The following is an 18,563-nucleotide window of genomic DNA, read 5'->3' as shown; positions in this document are numbered from 1 at the left end:
GTGTGTAACAGACATTTGATTAACAAAAACCTGTTGAGAGGGACAAATTGCAGCTTGTAAACTGCCTTTATGGCACTAATAATACAGGGAGAAAAAGTTATCTCTCCCCAGGTTTGATGGAAGAATTCTTATCGCAACAGGAAGGATGGCATCATTGCGGCTGACAGGTGGCGTTATCAGGATTGAAGAGGAAGCCTTTGTATATATTCTTCTGAAACTGCCATTTCCCATATGCCTTTTTCTTTTGGTCTGTTTTACTTCTCTTTTGGTTACAAAAGGAACATTACTGGTGAAATAACCTTGATTAATAAGGAAATCATTTTTTTCTCATCTGAGGCATTATCCAAGATGTCATCTAGGATGCACCCAAAAAGTCTATCTCCTTCACATGGTATGGAGCACAGCTGACTGTTTGATCTAGCCAGACAGTCCTATGAGTGGCTATAGCTTAACCACATCAGTGGAGACTTCTGCTAAAAAGTTAAAGCTTGCAAGGAGGAGAGAATCTCTTCTCTATAAGTGCCTGCTGCTAGATGGTCATCCGCCTCATTCAGCTGTACCGATAGAGATCTAGCAGTAAAAGTGGCTGCAATACTAAGCCAAAACATAGCTGTATTTGTCTCCCAAAAGACTTTCACATTTTTTGTCCATCGGATCTCTGAACAGAACTATATCTTCAAGCTGTAGGGCAGATTTTATTTTTATTTTTTTAAATTTGGGCTACCAGAGCATCAATTTTTAGGGTTTTATCCCAGAGCTCAGTATCCTCTTCAGCAAAGGGATATTTTATTTTACTGTAAGTGCTCTAGAAGTTCCTCCTCTTTTCTCCAATTCCCTCCATTCTTTAGAAATTAGTTTACCATTATTATAGATGGGAAGAACACCTCTCCTAGGACATGGAGATGCTGGTCTTGAATTAATTGGGGTTCTTTAATGTCCTCAATCTTCATAGTTTCTCTTATGATTTAAGGAGACAATCAGTGTCTCCGGTAAAACAAAACAGATGGTCTGACCCATCCTCAGAAGAATTAGGATCACCCTCTAAGAGAACTTCACCCTCATCTAAATCAATGTGGAAACTGGACAGATCAAGTTTTTTTTTTTTTTTTTAACCAGAAGGCTGAGGAGATGAAGGGGTCAATGACCGAATTTATTTCCTATTTAATAATACTGTTTATCTTAAAATTGTCCTAAAAGGGGCCTCTTTCCTCACTATATTTCAACAAAGCACATACAGTATGTGAAAAAATGTAATGTGCAAAATAAACTCCTCACCCCCAGTTAACCAACCTACAGAATACAGGAGGGATGGGATCTCTCCAGAATTCGACATGGCGGGAAGTAGAATACGCTGCACGCTGAGCCTACAGTTCCATGGATCCACTACCTTCATCTTATGCCGAATATCTGGTTCTGCCCCAGGCCACATGAAGCTCGGAGAAACTGGAAGTCCTGAACCAGAAGTGCATCCCCGGAAGACCAGACCGCTCACTACCTGTGCCAGCCCTCCCATAGAACCCAGGGAAAAGAACAGGCTGGACAAGGAAATAATAATTGTCTAATGATGAAATACACCTTCCTGTAGGACAGGAAACAATTGAAGCACGTAAAGGCTTTTATCAGCTGCTCTTACGTTGTTTCCTATCCTTAGGGAAGAGGGGAAACACTCCTGTGAGTGCAATTGTGGAGACACTGGGGAAAAATGTCTGAATGTTCTGTGAAATCTTAAAGGATAACTGTCATATTTTCACTCAAAATTCAATTTTCATATATGTTGTTGCTGCTGTGGTGATAATCCATAATCACTAATTATTGTGTTCACATACTACTTGTTTAATAAGATTCCGTCCATAGCAACCGCTCCTCACAAGACTTCTTTCTGACTATCTTCTCAAGATGGCCACCCAGGGGCGGATTAAGTGCATGATAGGCCCGGGGCTGTCTAACCAACTTGGGGCGCCCCCCCATTTTAGTTTATTTATTTTTGTATGAAGAGGCTGCGATGCTTCATGAGCGCCACAGTCTCTTCTTAGGCCATATGACATCTTCAGACAAAAAAAATAAAAATACCCCAAGTTGGGTCCTAAACTGAAAAATGTGGTCGCCAAATTTAAAATACATATAATTATAATAAAAAAAGACATGGAGGAGAATACAGCATCACATACCTCTTACATCCAGTGACATCTCCTGTCATGTAGACCTTCTCATTCCTCTTCTCCTCCGTTTGACCCAGACCACCATGGCAAATTCTTTCAGCCGCATCTCGCCTCTACAGTTTGTAATACAGACACATTAGAGTCATCCTGTCATCAGTCATCCTGCTGCCACTACCAATACTGTGCCCATTTTGCTCCCCAATGTCCAAGGTACTATACTGCTTAGAAAATAGTGACCCTAATATACATAATTGGAGTCATTTATCAAACTGGTGTAAAGTAGAACTGGATTTCCAAAAGAGCTGTCAAATATGAAAGGTGGAATCTGATTGGTTGCTATGGGCAACTAAGCCAGTTCTACTTTACACCAGTTTGATAAATTACCCCAAATGTTCCTATAGTGTCCACAGCAGTTATAATGTCCCCTAGAGTGCCCCGAGTAATAATACCACCCTCTATTGTGCTCCAGGCAATAATCCCTGTATAGTGCCCCCAAAAATGATAGAATTGCCCCTACAGTGCCTCCCCAATAGCAACACCCCATATAGTCATTTCCACCACACTGCCCCCACATAGTAATCCCCCAATAGCAATTTGCCCCCACACAGTAATTTCCCCCAAACTGCCCCCATATAGTAGTTTGCCCCCACACAGTAATTTACCCTACATAGTAATTTGCCCCACACTGCCCCAACATAGCAATTTCCACCAAACTGCCCCCACATAGCAATTTCCACCAAACTGCCCCCACATAGCAATTTCCCCACACTGTCCCCACATAGCAATTACCCCACACAATAGTTTCCCCCACATAGCAATTTCCCCCACACTGCCCCCACATAGCAATTACCCCACACTGCCCCCACATAGCAATTACCCCACACTGCCCCCACATAGCAATTACCCCACACTACCCCCACATAGCAATTACCCCACACTGCCCCCACATAGCAATTACCCCACACTGCCCCCACATAGCAATTACCCCACACTGCCCCCACATAGCAATTACCCCACACTGCCCCCACATAGCAATTACCCCACACTGCCCCCACATAGCAATTACCCCACACTGCCCCCACATAGCAATTACCCCACACTGCCCCCACACAATAGTTTCCCCCACATAGTAATTTGTCCCCACATAGCAATTTCCCCCACACAATAGTTTCCCCCACACAGCAATTTCCACCACACTGCCCCCACACTGTCCCCACATAGCAATTACCCCACACTGCCCTCACACAATAGTTTCCCCAACATAGTAATTGTCCACACATAGCAATTTCCCCACACTGTCCCCACATAGAAATTATACCACACTGCCCCCACACAATAGTTTCCACCATACGGCCCCCATATAGTAATTTGCCCCCACATAGTAGTCCCTCCCATAATAATTTGCCCCCACACTGCCCCCATATAGTAATTTGCCCCCACACTGTCCCATATAGTAATTTGCCCCCACATAGTAGTCCCTCCCAATGCCATAATAATTTAGCCCCACACAGCCCCCACATTCCCCCTCCCATGTACTTGAGGTTTCGACTCTTCCCTAACATGACCCCCAAAGTAGGCACATGAAATAAAAAAACAAATGAAAAAACAAAACAAATGAAAAGCTAAATACTCACCGTCCAGGGCCAGGCAATTGCTCGCAGACGAAGGTTCAAGGCGGGATGAGGCAGGCGTGCACACGTCAATGTGCTGTGTCCCGGCACAGGCACGTGATGACGTCATCACGCACGCCTGCATCGGGATTTCACTACCGCATAGGCCTCAGGCCTACTAGGCCTGAAGCCTATGGCGGTGAAAAGCGATGGGACAGGGAGCTATGCGCTCCCGTACCCCGCCGCAGTATTTGGGCGTTCGGGTCGGCGTTGGGCCCCCCAGCGGTGCTGGGCCCGGGGCTGCCGACCCGAACGTCCCGACTGTAATCCGACACTGTGGCCACTGATGCCCTTACCCTGAGGCTAAGACTTCCTTCCCTAACTATCCAGAATTAATTTGGCTCATCTCTGGAACACGCAGCCTCACCCCAACCAATCGGCTTTCTCCAGACTTAAACACTCCCTCTTCCTCCTGAGTAGTTGATCACTAATATTCTAATCGCGTATTTTTATTGCGAATATTCTAATCACAAATTTTTATTGCGAATATCGGCACTATCCCGTTCCGACGGGAGCGCGCACGCAGCGTTCGGGACTGCCCCCTACTACGTCCTCCGTCTTCTGTATATAGACGATAGGAGACGGAGGACACCTAGCAAGTTGTTTTAGCCGCACCACTGAAATGCCTGGGGGAGGAAAGAACATGCTGCAATTACTAGGTAATTCAATACCTATACAAAAAGTATTAACTAGGGAACTAAGGTAAACCTAGTCAGACCAATCCAATTACATAAAAATATATATATGACAGTTACCCTTTAATAGAAATCTGTATCAGTTATCGCTAGAGAAGCCGTCTGCACACCTAAAGATTAGGTATGCACAGGGTAGGGGGAAGTGTAAAATGGAAAGTTTATTGATGTTTGTGTGTGCAGGGTGCAAGTGTTTAGTTTGGCTTATTTGATGCAGTGATTCAGATGCTGGTAAACACCTAGATGGTTACATCAAAGAGTATCTAGTTAGGTGCAGGGTTTACAATCATCTAGATTCCCTATCAGTATGTCTTTAGGAGTTTCATACGAAATCAGAGTACCCGGAGGAAACCCCTGCAAACACGGGGAGGACATATAAACTCCAAGCAGATGTTTCTCTTGGTGAAGACCCCAGCCCAGTACTAACCACTGGGCCACCATGTCATCCCAGCCCAATACTAACCACTGAGCTACCATGTCACCCCTTTTCTAGGGAGGGGAAAAAACTGTCACTTTTTTTTTTGTCATAGAGCAAGTATCTTCTGTAATTAATAGGGGAAATGGGTTAATAACATGCATAGAAGTTCATGCGATTCTCTCCCTGGGGTCTTTTACAGTTATAAAGGGAGACAGTGATTTATTCTCTCATCTTCTGCCTGCAGCCTGTCTCCCACTGCCCCTCTCTTGCTCCACGCTGAATGAGATCATACCAGGTTGAATAGGAGGCTGTATTAAAACAAGACCAAGATCAAGCCGCCATAAAACTGGAGATACAACCTGTGGGTTTATGCAGTTCTCACTGGGACCTGTTTTTATAGGCTGTATATACAGTTTATGCAAGCTAGAAACTAGTCTTGTCCAATGCTTAGATTGTCAACTTTAAAACAAGACCAGGAACGCGGTTCTAGCTCACTTAACTGTAGCATAAGGATGACCAAGGCTCCCCTGACCCAAACTGACCACATCATAATGATTTGATACAATCAGTTCCTATGTGATTGCGGATCTAATTTACTGTACTGACATCATTATGTGAATACATTATAATAGACCAACAGTCAGACAGGAACAGACTGCACCATAAATCACTATAATGCACTCAGTTCGGTTCAGACTGAGGAGCTGCGGTTGGTCCAGGAGATGTTTTCCAGGCCTTTCACGGTTGCCCTGAGATGCGTCCCTCCCCCTCCTGCAGCCACATAGCCTAAACTTTGTTAGTTCAAAACCGTATTATCCTTTTCCCACAAGCAGTGTTCAGGCTGATCAGTAGAGGAGTTAAAGGAGTATTCCAGGATTTTTATACCGATGGCCTAGCCTCAGGACAGGCCATCAATATCTGAAAGAAGGTGATCTGACATCCAGCACCTCCACTGCTCAGCTGTTCAAAAGTAGCTCTAGCACAGGAACTGAATGGTGAAGTGAATGGGAACAGCACTGCAGTAACCACCTCCATGGCAGTTCTTGCGCAGACTTCTGTCACTGGAGCTACTTCGGAACAGCTGCAATGGCAGAGGTGTGGTTGTCAGACCCCTGCCGATCAGAAGTTAATGGGTTATCCTGAGAGGCGCTCAATATAAAAATCCTGGACAACCCCCAGGTGTATTGAGCTATTTTGAGGAAGGAAAAATAGGGCTACAATAAAAACAGCCTTTGCTTTTTAGGGTGTTGTTTTTACAGTGTTGCTGTGGCAGTACGTGGGACAGTAAGTACATCATTATGCCGATAAGAATTTCTATGTTTTTTTAATGCTTTCCTACTTTTGCACAATAAAAACACTTTTTCGCTTTTTACAAATGTTTTTTCTGCCACATTCAAAAGCTAACAGTTTTTTTTTTGTCGACCAAGTAGTGTGAGGGCTTGTTTTTATTTTTTTAGGACGAGCTATAGTTTTATTGCCACCATTTGACACATCATAAAATGCATTTATTTTTTGTAGTGTTTTCTGTGGGATTAACAAAAACAGCAGTTATGGCATTTTTTACCATTTCACCATGCCCGTTGTTACAGATGTAGCAATACCAATTATGTATTTGCAGCAGCAGTGCAAGGTCTGTATTTTTTTAGTTTTTTTTGGCCAGTGACATACCGGGTTTTACATCACTATGCTAGGCAGAGACTTCCGCCTAGCAGTGAGCCCGGTGATGTCACAGATGAGCCGTTTATAGCGTCGCCCGAGACTGTTTTGGAGGACAGTAGACAAGAGTGTTTGCTATGCAACTGCGAAACCAGGATGGACGACCAGAACCTACCCAGGGAACACAGGTCACGGTGACTGTTTTTTGACTATGTATATGAGTTATTTGTTTTATCTTTTATGTATTTAAGCACACTTACTAAACTTTTTAATTCACCTACCCTGTGTAATATTATTCCCAGATCTCAGAATTCACAGTAAAACAGGGGCTAAAATCTTAAAGGGGTTCTGCAGTTTGTTTAGATAGATCATCAGCATCTGATCGGCAGGGGTCCGACACACAGGACCGCCGCCGATCAGCTCCGCGGCCTTCTCACTGTTTACTGCCTGGACAGTGACGTCACAACTAGTATCAACTGGCCTGGGCGTGGCTAAGCTCAGTTCACTTGAATGGAGCTTAGCCCCGCCCATGCCAGTTGATACTAGTCGTTACGTCACTGGGCCAGCAGTGAACAGTGAGAAGGCCTCGGCACTGCTGGAGCGCCGCTGCCTTCTTAAACAGCTGATTGGCGGGGGTCCCGGGTGTTGGACCCCTGCCGGTCAGATGCAGAACCCCTTTAACCTTGATAAATGCATAAAACTGAATGTTATGGAGATTTCTTTACAGGCAGTTATACATAGCACTCAGTGACATACTGTCGCTAAACTGAATAGGCCGTTGATTAGCATGTTGTTTCAGGTTTTCAGAAACCTCTTTGTGCAGTTCATGGATCATGATGGGCTAGTAGCGCTCCAAGACTCCGGATCTATGACATATCGGAAGATTTCAATTTTGAGTGAACTCACCACTCAGACACTCCAGAATCAGGTAGAGTTTTCCGTGGGTTTGAAACGCATACACCAAGTCTACAATGAAGGGGTGTCGGACGGCCTCCAGGACACTGCGCTCTGCTGTTGCGTGCTCAGTATCTTTAGCATGACAAATTAGCAGCGCCTAAAGAAAGACCAAGTCACAGTTCAATGCAGGAGGTGTCTGGAAAAAACTTATATTACAAGCTCTAAAGGACAGAAACACGCCAGATCTAGGGCCATCTGTCCAACTCCCTGGCCATCTAGAGAAGTGTTCCTCAACTCTCATTGGAATTTGGGCCCCTTTGCGCACCTAGGCTGCAAAAAAGTGTTACACATGTGGTATTGCCGTACTCAGGAGAAGTAGGGCAATTTGTTTTGGGGTTTCTTTTTCCATATACCCATGCTGGGTGAGAGAAATATCTCTGTAAAATGACAACTTTGTATAAAAAAAATGGGAAAAGTTGTCTTTTACAGAGATATTTCTCTCACCCAGCATGGGTATATGTAAAATGACACCCCAAAACACATTGCCCTACTTCTCCTGAGTACGGCGATACCACATGTGTGACACTTTTTTGCAGCCAAGATGCGCAAAGGGGTAGGAACGCGCTGTAAAACGCTCAGGTGTGAACCCAGCCTTAGGCTTTACAGGGTTGCTCACAATTTAGCATTGCCCAAAATGCTAGAACAGTAAACACACCCCACAAATGACCCCATTTCGGAAAGTAGACACCCCAAGGTATTCACTGAGGGGTATAGTGAGTCAGTGGGAGATTTTTTTTGCCAGAAGTTAGCAGAAATGGAACCTTTATTATTTTTTTTCCTCAGAAAGTGTAATTTGCCGCTAACTTGTGAAAAAAAAATTAAATCATACATGAACTCACCATGCCCCTCCGCGAATACTTTGGGGTGTCTTCTTTCTAAAATGGGGTCATTTGGGGGGTATTTATACTATCCTGGCATTTTAGCACCTCAAGAAACATGACAGGTGCTTCAAAATGCGGAAATTCAAATTTTTGCACCATAGTTTGTAAACGCTATAACTTTTGCGCAAACCAATAAATATTGGATTTTTGGACATGTAGCACAATAAATTCTGACACAAACTTGTATAGAAATGTAATTGTATTTGAACAATTTTACCAGAAAAAGTTAAAAATACACTTTTTTTGAGAAAACTGCGGACTAAAAACGAAAAATGTCAGCAGCAATGAAATACCACCAAATGAAAGCTCTATTAGTGAGAAGAAAAGGAGGTATAATTAATTTGGGTGGTAAGTTGTATGACCGAGCAATAAAGTAGTGTAGTGCAGAGTTTTAAAAAGTGGTCTGGTCATTAAGGGGGTTTAAGCTAGGGGGGCTGAGGTGGTTAAGTGCACGTATAGCGATCGCTGTTAATCACGGACAGACCGCCCACCAGACTCTTAAGCCGAGAAGGAGCGGGAATTCCAATTTAAGCACTGAATGGCATTATTGTGAGAAATATACGGCAGTGTTATGTGTGCACTATATAGTAGTTTTATTTGTATATTGTATATACTTTTTATAACATTTCTGTATTTTTTTCTGCATTTAATGGCAGTATTTGTTTGGGCATTATATGTATGTATTGGAAAATCTGTGTAATATGTTTAAAAATATGCGATTTGCATATATATGCAGGCACATACAGTATGTTACAAATGGGAAGAGTGGGGTGGCGGTGACTGTTTCATTGTTGCTCAAGTGCCCATTTTCTGTAAAACCGATCATACCAGAGAAAATGACCTCTCCATCTAGACGTGCAGGTCCACTTACGATTGGAATGCAATTTTTGTTAGGCTACTTTCACACTAGCGTTAAAGTTTTCTGGTATTGAGTTCCGTCATAGGGGCTCAATACCGAATAAAAAAAAACGCTTCAGTTTTTTCCCCATTCATTGGCAATGGGGACAAAACTGCACTGAGCAGAACGTTCCGTTTAGTTGCGTTTCCAGACCGGAGAGCAAACCGCAACATGCTGCGGTTGGCTTTCCGTCCTGGGATATGGAGCAAGGGCATGACCCCCAATGCAAGTCAATGGGGACGGATCCGTTTTCTCGGTCACAATCTGAGACAATAAAAAATGGATCCATCCCCCTATTGACTTTTAATGGAGTTCATGACGGATCCGTCTTGGCAATGTTAAAGATAATACAACCGGATCCGTTCATAACGGATGCAGGTGGTTGTATTATCAGTAACGGAAGCGTTTTTGCTGAACCCTGCCGGATCCAGCAAAAACGCTAGTGTGAAAGTAGCCTTACTATTGTACACACTGTCCACATCACCACTAAGGTCTATAGGTAGTGGTAAGTGATGTTAGTGGCAAGTGACTGGCTCCAAAGTCATCTGTCTTCTGCTGGACCTTGGGGACCCTTTTGTATGAGGGGCTTACTATTGGGTTAGAGCCTGGGCAGAACAATCCTGTCTGCAACATTTTACAGAATATTGTTCACCTCCAATAAGCTCACCTTTTGCAAAACTTTCATAGCAAAAATTCTTCCCGAATTTGAGCCGGTCACCTTCCTCACCTGAAAAACCTTAAGAGAAAGAGTTAATAAGGAGAGAACTGTACCTGCTGTTATTTTCTATTCACATGAGCAATATTTTCTTACACTGTTCCCAGGTCCTACTGCACTGTCCTGCTGCCACCACTAGGTGGGGCCTAATCTGTTCCTATTCCAGTCAATAGGAGCCTTATACAAGGGTAAATGGATTTCACTCACTTGTGATGGGAGTGCACCGACAAGACTTTTTTTTTTTTTTTTTTTTTCAGTAGGGTGTCAGCTCTGATTGGAAGGTGTTATCCTACTGACAATAGAGATGGGAGAACCTAGTTGTCTATTTATTATTTCATTCTAGGAGTGATAACAGAGGAATCATTATTACCTCCAGGGTAAACATGTTCAACATTTATAACATATTTGCGTAACTACCTCATTACAACCACGTCCTTTGGTGTATCAGCTGCACTTTATATATAGGAGAGGAGTATGTGACATGATAATCTTCCCATACCAGTTTGACAGGAATGCGACAACTGGTAGTTATAACTCCATTGTGGCTACACGTCATATACTGGAGCAGCTGAGTCATTAAATGCAGTGGAGGTGATGAATTGTAGCTCAGGTCTCTTTACCAGTAACTGTGCTGCATAGTGATTTCATTCCTAATCTATTCTGGACGCCCCAAGCCTTACTCAATGGAACAAATATGGGTTGTCACTTTTAAGCTTCTAGACCTAGTGGAGGCTCTGAGTGCAGGTAAAAATCTAAAAAGTTATCCGCAGCATTAAAGGGCAAAGGATGTGCACGGGCATTAGAATTAGCGTAGTTACCTTTCCATAACTGCCTCGTCCCAGTACCCGGAGTATGTGAAAGCATTGTGGGGAGAGGGTCTCCTGCCCCGGGCAGATTCTGCTGTCTGCAAGATCATACTCAGTACAAGAAGAGTCAGACCTAGGAGACAGTTCTACAGTGAGGACCAGTATAGCAGTATCAAGTGACAATGGGAACAATAGAAGGACGCTCATACTAACCCAAGACCACAAAATCCCACTATCTCAGAGTCGTCATCCTGGAAAAAACAGAAGCACAGTTCATTAAAGTCTGAAGACAGATCATTGGATTTATTGATCTCCAAACCCTGTGGCCAAGAATGTACATGAGACAGTTATCAGTTTTGTGTGTGGTCCCCACGGCCGGAGATTACCTCTTTTAGGCTACTTTCACACTTGCGTTCAGAGCGGATCCGTCTGAGATGGACCCACTCATATAATGCAGACGGTGGAAAGTAGCCTGAACGGATCCGTCCAGACTTTACATTGAAAGTCAATGGGGGACGGATCCGTTTAAAATTGAGCCATACTGTGTCATCTTCAAACGGATCCGTCCCCATTGACTTACATTGTAAGTCTGGACAGATCCGCTTGCCTCCGCACGGCCAGGCGACACCCGAACGCTGCAAGCAGCGTTCAGGTGTCCGCCTGATGAGCGGAGCGGAGGCTGGACGGATGCGTTCGGGACCGCTTGTGAGCCCCTTCAAACGGAACTCACAAGCGGACACCCGAAAGCTAGTGTGAAAGTAGCCTTACCCGTAGTCGCATCCTCAGGTTGGCAGATACGTGTGGATACCACCTGTTAATTCAAAGTATGGCCTCATTTACATGTCTGTGATGACCTCCGTGACAGGATGGTCAGTGGTTCGTCCGTGTCTGTTTATTGCTCTCCGTGTATCATCCGTATTCCATGTGCACTGCTAGTCTAAAAATGAATTTTGCGAGCATATTCTTCCAACGCGGATGCCACAGACCCATAGAATATAATGTGTGCGAGTTATCTGTAATCAGGCATGCTTCTGTCGTGTGGCCACGGACCTACTTTCCCGATACATCCCCACACGCACTCTCCGATCCTCACAAGACCTCCTCTCCTCTTCCCACAATCGCCTCCAAGATTTCTCCCGTGCATCCCCCATACTCTGGAACTCGCTACCCCAACATATCAGACTCTCACCTACAGTGGAATCCTTCAAAAGAAACCTGAAAACCCACCTCTTCAGACAAGCCTACAACCAATGACCCTGTTGCCTCTATACCGCCATGACCAATTTCACCACCAGTTTGTAAACCCTCACGGGCAGGGCCCTCTTACCTTCTGTACCAGTTTGTAACTAGTCTTGTTTATGATTAGAGCAATTGTCTGTATTATGTATGTGCACCCCTTATCATATGTACAGCGCTATGGAATGAATGGCGCTTTAATAATAAATAATAATACCATAACCAATAGGCCACTAGTCAAATGTTGCACATTCTGCTGCCTTCAGTGGGAGTGCTACCCCCCTCACCATAGACAAGCACCCTGCGCCCTGTATATTAGGTTGTGGAGTTTGCACCAGTAAGTAAACTACATGTAGTACCCGCGCTACAGCCAATGGACGATGCAGTCAGATTAACCCCTTCATACAACTTCCACGTCAACCAGCAGTAGTAGTAGTAGTTACACGCAGCCCACCAATGACCACCAGGACTGCATCGCTTAGCCCCGCCCCGCCCCATTCCTCAGAAAACCCACGCGCGCCCCTCCTCACCGGCTCGTTCTCTTCACTCTTCTCCTCCGTTTCCAGGTCCAAGTCAAAAACACCTGCCATCGCAGCAGCACCCGGAACAAAAAGAAAGAGTAACTTCCGGGAACCTGTAAACAGTCGGAACGCACCTGAGCTGCTGTAAGTTTCCTTCCTGTTCCCGTGCAGTCGAGTAGTACAACTGCTGGACTACAACAAAATGGCGGCTGCCTATAGCGACTAGTGTCAGCCTAGAATATATGGGCTTCTAGGAAGAACTGGCAGCTGCCCTGCTTCTAGTCTCACAGCCTGGTGCGCGGCGTCAGACGCGTTTGTGCGCATGCGTATTCCGTGCTACCGGAATACTATTTTTTTGTGGATTATTTGTCATATTCTCTTTACGTAGACGGGATGATTTAGGAAATTTCTCAGTGCTTTACTAATTTCCCTGCAGCTCTGAAGTCTTGTGTGAACGAAAATGGGTGCAGCAGTAAAGTGCGTGATTACTGGAGCCAACATTAAAGGTAAGTTAGAATGGAGGTGGTGATGAGTTTGCCATTTGGTCATATGGCTTTCCATAGGGGTTAGAAGGACTATTATTAGGGTGCACATATAATGCAAACTTGTGGTACCGCATGTCAATGCTGGGGGTCATTTATTAAGAGGCTTGCGACTATTTCAGTCATAAAAGTAGTCGCACGTCCCCTTTTTGACCGGCTGTGGGACAATATTAAGTCTTACAGCTGGTGTCAAAAAGTTTTCGACAGGTGGGTGGGACGGGGGCGTGTCAGGGGCCGGCAAATTTACTAATATGTACGCCTGGAATCTGGCGTACACGTTGGCGAAAAACGACACCATCTCTTAGGCGCATGGCTGCTGGAGGATCTGCCAAATGTATGATGAGGCGAATGCCTGTTCATAAATTAGGCTAAGCCTCCAGCTGTGCAAGGGGAAATGAAGACCAGCGCGAAAACGGTTTCCCTCTTAAAAATGGTGTCAAAACCGCCATGAATAGGACATACAGAAATATAGCATTTAGAACAAACGCCATATGTGTAAATCCCCTTTTCCCAATCCGGGCATCTGGTGTTTTAGGCCTGAGCGTCCATGCTGAGTACTGTAGTGCACTCATTTGTAAATCTCCCCCAGTAAGTGTGAACATGACCTAATTCAACTCTGCTACATCTGTGTAGTGCACCTGACATGTGTTTTTTTTTTTTTTTTTTTTTTTTTTTTTTTTTTAGCTCTTGGACGCGCTATTCACTCCTTGTCCCGAATTGGAGAAGAGCTTTACTTTGAACCCTTAGGGGATGGGGTAAGAAACTAATGCTGTTCATCCATTTACTTTGGTAAAAAAAAAAAGTTGTCACATCAGGACAATCCCTAACAAAATGACCTTTTAGAACAGTCATCCTCAAACTGCGGCCCTCCAGCCGTTGTAAAGCTACAACTCCCACAATGCCCTGCTGTAGGCTGATACCTGTAGGCTGTTCGAGCATGCTGGGAGTTGTAGTTTTGCCGCAGTTTGAGGATGCCTGTTTTAGAACATAAGGGGGTCATGTGGAGTCCCCCTCTTTGACCCAGAGCTGGGGTTAGTTAAAAAGCAACAGCTCTCAGTCCGAGCCATGCATGTATAACATGATCGCCAAGTGATCCGTATCAAGTAATACTACTCTTCCCTGGGATAGGTGATGAGTATCTGATCGGTGGGGGTCTGACCTCCACCAGTCACATGAATAGGGTCTCCTAGAGTTCTTGGAGTGATGGTCGCACATTCATTCTCTATGGGACTGATGGAGATAACTGAGGGCAGTGTTCCCATACCTGGGACTTAAGGATCCTGTTCTTGTATTCATTCTGGTCCCTGTGGTTGGACCACCACCTGTCGTGTGGATAGGTGATATATTCTCATGGTCAGGATCAGGAACATCACTTTAATAGAGCTGAGCTGCAATACCAAACACAACCTGTGGACCGGTGTGGTGCTGTTTTTGGAAGAAATAATCGTGGACAGCCCCGTTAAGTAGAACACATGATGGCGCTTTCTACTTGGTGAAGTGAAAGGTCCTGTGGGTATATGTTACCCTCCTGTCTGACAGCCCTTTCATCCTCTTCTCAGCTCTGCCTGCGCTCGGTGAACTCCTCGAGGTCGGCCTATGCCTGTTTTACTCTCGCTCCACTCTTCTTCTACTCCTATGAGGCAACTGGAGGAACCTGCCATTGCAAGATCTTCATGAAGGTAGCCAGCGTTCCTGCGGGTCCCTAAACTGGCCCTCGTGTATGGAAGCTAGTGGAGCCAACGCGGAACCAATCAGATCCCTCTTTTAAACTGTGCTAGAAAAATGAAACCTGGAACTTGATTGGCTGCTGCAGGCTACTTGCGGACTTTGCCTCTCCTCTAGTTTTCATGCATGAGGTGCATTGTCTATGGGGGATGTACTTTGTCAGATAACTTTGTCTTTCCCCGTTCCTAGTCAGTGATGAGCGTCTTCCGCTCCCTCCCTTCTCTGGAGAAGACAGTAGAGAAATGTTTGATCAAGCTGAATACGGCCAGCAATCGCCTAGTTATCCAGCTGTTTTGCAAGTATGGTCAGTATGTATATCAGTGTATGCTCACACTATATATCAGTACTGTGCAAAAGTGTCAGGCAGGTATTGGGGAAAATACTGCAAAGTAAGATTGCATTAAAAAATAAAAGTGCTAATATTTTATTTTTATCATTTAATAAAATGTAAAGTGAGTGAACAAAACAGAAATGTAAATCAGATCAGTATTTGGTGTGATCCCACCCGTTGCAGGTACACTTACACAGTTTTTGAAGGACTTGGGCAGAGAGATTGTTCCAAACATCTAGGAGAACTAACCACAGATCTTCTATGGATGCAGGCTTGTTTAGATCATTCTGTCCCTTCATGTAATCCCAGACAGACTGGATGATGAGATCAGGGCTCTGTGTCGGCCATATCACCACCTCCAGGACTCCATGTTCTTCTTTACACTGGAGATAGTTGTTAATGACATTGGATGCATGTTTGGGGTCGTTGTCCTGCTGCAGAGTACATTTGGAGCCAATCAGATGCCTCCCTGATGGTATTGCATGAAGGATAAGTATCTGCCTCTATGGCCTCATGCACACGGCCGTTGTTTGGGTCCGCATCTGAGCCGCCGTTTTGGCGGCTCGGATGCGGACACATTCATTTCAATGGAGCCGCGAAAGATGCGGACAGCACTCCGTGTGCTGTCCGCATCCGTTGCTCCGTTCCGCGGCCCCGCAAAAAATATATAACATGTCCTATTCTTGTCCGCGATTTGCGGACAAGAATAGGCATTTGGAAAATTTCAGCCCGCACAACCCCTAGCAGGTGCAGATTGCTATGGCGAAATAGAGATATAAATGTAAAAACACAAAATGCAATCGCACACTGCAACCAGCACTCTGCCCTGCCTTTATGCTGGATGTTGAATAAGGCATTGGTGTACATTTTGGCCAAAGCGTAATAAGCCACTCACCACGTCAAGGTCGCCTTCATGAGTGGTCCCTAACACTAGTTCCTACCTTTTATGGGCCATGACAGCCACATAAAGTCCAGGGAGCGCAGGTACAGCATGCACGCCAAGCACACTCTGCTTTTAACCCCGTCCGGTGCCATTACAGCTTTCATCGGATTAGGCTCCAGGAGAAGTATAAAGTGGGCTCAGCATGCATGTGAGTACTTGCATCCCTGGATCCGATGAAAGCTGTAATGGCACCGGACGGGGTTAAAAGCAGAGTGTGCTTGGCGTGCATGCTGTACCTGCGCTCCCTGGACTTTATGTGGCTGTCATGGCCCATAAAAGGTAGGAACTAGTGTTAGGGACCACTCATGAAGGCGACCTTGACGTGGTGAGTGGCTTATTACGCTTTGGCCAAAATGTACACCAATGCCTTATTCAACATCCGGCATAAAGGCAGGGCAGAGTGCTGGTTGCAGTGTGCGATTGCATTTTGTGTTTTTACAAGAATAGGCATTTATATTGCCAGCGCCCGTTCCGTTCCGCAAATTGCTTAAGGCAACACGGGCGGCTTCCGTTTGCGGACCGCAAAAAAAACGGCATGGTCATGTGCATGAGGCCTACTTCTCATAATTGAGGACATCTTTAATCCTGATCAAATCCCCAACTCCATTTGCTGATATGCAGCCCCAAACTTGTAAGGAACCCCCACCATGCATCACTGTTGCCTGCAGACACTCATTATTTTTGCACAGTACTGTATGAGTGTGTATTTATATAATAGTGTATAGTCAATTTGTTCTGTATATTGTTAAAAATACTGTATGTTTTGGAGCACCAGTAGGTGGGCTGTAGCTGTTTGAGCACTACTACAGCGACTCCCCTGGGGCTGAGTACACACGCCTCTGGAGCTCTAAACAACCCCCCCCCTCAGATTGACAGGACTAGACATTACGCCTAGAACTGAGTTCTTGCACCTGCGAAAATGGTTAACAGGTGCTTTTTCTCCTGTTAATTTTGAGCTAAAACTAAATATTATTGTTAATATGTAAGTTTTGATTTGAATGCCCCAATTCTAATAAATTCAATGAAACACTTGTGGGGTCAAAATGTTCACTGCACCCCTATAAAAATTGCTTGATAGATGTAGTTTCCAAAATGGGGCCTTTGGGGGGGGGGGGGGGGGGATGTTTTGACACCTAAAGCCCTGTGCAACCTGAAATGGTGAAAAGCTTCATGACAGCCTCCTGTCATGAAGCGATGGAGCTGGAACCCAGCGGCGTGGACCAGATAAGCATGATCACCATGAGTGTTGAGCGAAGTGAGCTTCGGATGCTTCATCCAAAGTTGCTTCGTTCAAAACTTCGGAATAATAATGTATGGAGATCCGTCTCTGTACAGTATTAGAATGTATGGGCACCGAAGTTATTTAACAAAATCACGCTCGACTTCATGAATAACTAACTTTGGCTCATCGGAGCCCATACATTCTAATACTATATGGAGACTGATCTCCGTACAGTATTATTCAGAAGTTTTGAATAAATGAAGCATCCGAAGCTCGCCTCGCTTAACACTAATCACCATCATCGGTCTGGCCACTGTGTGAGGTCTGTTTACAAAAAAGTTAAAAGTTGCACAACCCCTTTTTAAGGACGAAATAGGCTTTGTCTGTAAGGGGTTAAAGGGGATGTCTCATCTCAGACAATGGGGCATATCACTAGGACATCGAGAACGGAGCCCCGCAAGGTGGTGGCTGGAGGACTCCGGTCCAGCCACCACCGAGCACTCTCCCCATAGAAGTGAATAGGAGCACATCGCACTTGACTGGCCACCGCTCCTATTCACTTCTATGGGCCCGATGAAAATAGCCGAGCCAGCGCTCAGCAATTTTTTGGCCTCAGAGAAATTAATGGAGGGACTTGAATGTGAGGACTCATAGGTATGCGCTTGAGCTGTTAGGATTTGGCAGTTAGGACAACATAAACCTAGTGATGGGTTCCCTTTAGGGTCCATTCAGACGTCCGTAGAACGGGTCTGAATCCGTTCCGCAATTATGCGGAATGGGTGCAGACCCGTTCATTTTCAATGGGGCCGGAAAAGATGCAGACAGCACACAGTGCTGTGGCCCTGCACTTCCGGTCCACGGCTCCAGAAACAAATACAGCATGTCCTATTCTTGTCTGCAGCTGCGGACAAGAATAGGAATCCTCTAAGTACCGGTGATGTGCGGTGTCAGTGTTTTGTGGACCGCAAAATACTACGGGCGTCTGAATGGACCACACTATTCACAGCGACACCGGTTTATAACGGAGGACCATGCGGGGTGTGGTATTAAACAGGTTAAATTTATTAGTTTAATTAATTTTGCATTCTTGGGGCACAGATTAGCAGGGAACTCACGGGGTATATGTTCCTTGCAGTTCGCATATACTGGTAACATGATATAGCGTTATATTTGGTCTGTCTATTACAACTA

At 45.0% G+C, this 18,563-nt stretch overlaps 2 protein-coding genes across 3 annotated transcripts in view; one reads left to right on the top strand and one right to left on the bottom strand.

Annotated features, from left to right (window-relative positions):
• Positions 1-12,770, bottom strand: part of RPS6KB2 (ribosomal protein S6 kinase B2) — a 57,302-nt gene extending 44,532 nt beyond the window's left edge. The window contains exons 1-5 of the mRNA XM_044299005.1: positions 12,619-12,770; positions 11,066-11,103; positions 10,865-10,985; positions 9,999-10,067; positions 7,502-7,649 (exon numbers count right to left, since the gene is read on the bottom strand). Coding sequence (XP_044154940.1) covers positions 7,502-7,649; positions 9,999-10,067; positions 10,865-10,985; positions 11,066-11,103; positions 12,619-12,678 — 436 coding nt within the window. The 5' untranslated portion in view covers positions 12,679-12,770. The remainder of the gene's footprint in view (positions 1-7,501; positions 7,650-9,998; positions 10,068-10,864; positions 10,986-11,065; positions 11,104-12,618) is intronic.
• RAD9A (RAD9 checkpoint clamp component A) overlaps positions 12,614-18,563 on the top strand; it is a 53,451-nt gene continuing 47,501 nt past the window's right edge. Inside the window, exons 1-5 of one of the 2 annotated variants that reach the window (XM_044299007.1) lie at positions 12,614-12,753; positions 13,046-13,115; positions 13,836-13,906; positions 14,711-14,830; positions 15,066-15,180. In XM_044299007.1, the coding sequence (XP_044154942.1) occupies positions 13,070-13,115; positions 13,836-13,906; positions 14,711-14,830; positions 15,066-15,180 (352 nt within the window). In that variant the 5' untranslated portion in view covers positions 12,614-12,753; positions 13,046-13,069. Of the gene's footprint in view, positions 12,754-12,883; positions 13,116-13,835; positions 13,907-14,710; positions 14,831-15,065; positions 15,181-18,563 lie in introns of those variants that run through there. The other variant, XM_044299006.1, reaches the window with a different exon arrangement.

This window comes from Bufo gargarizans, chromosome 6 (genome assembly GCF_014858855.1).
Source record: "Bufo gargarizans isolate SCDJY-AF-19 chromosome 6, ASM1485885v1, whole genome shotgun sequence".
Classification (NCBI taxonomy): Eukaryota; Metazoa; Chordata; class Amphibia; order Anura; family Bufonidae; genus Bufo; species Bufo gargarizans.
Note: the sequence above shows the minus strand (reverse complement) of the source record. Positions and strands in the feature narration are given on the sequence as shown.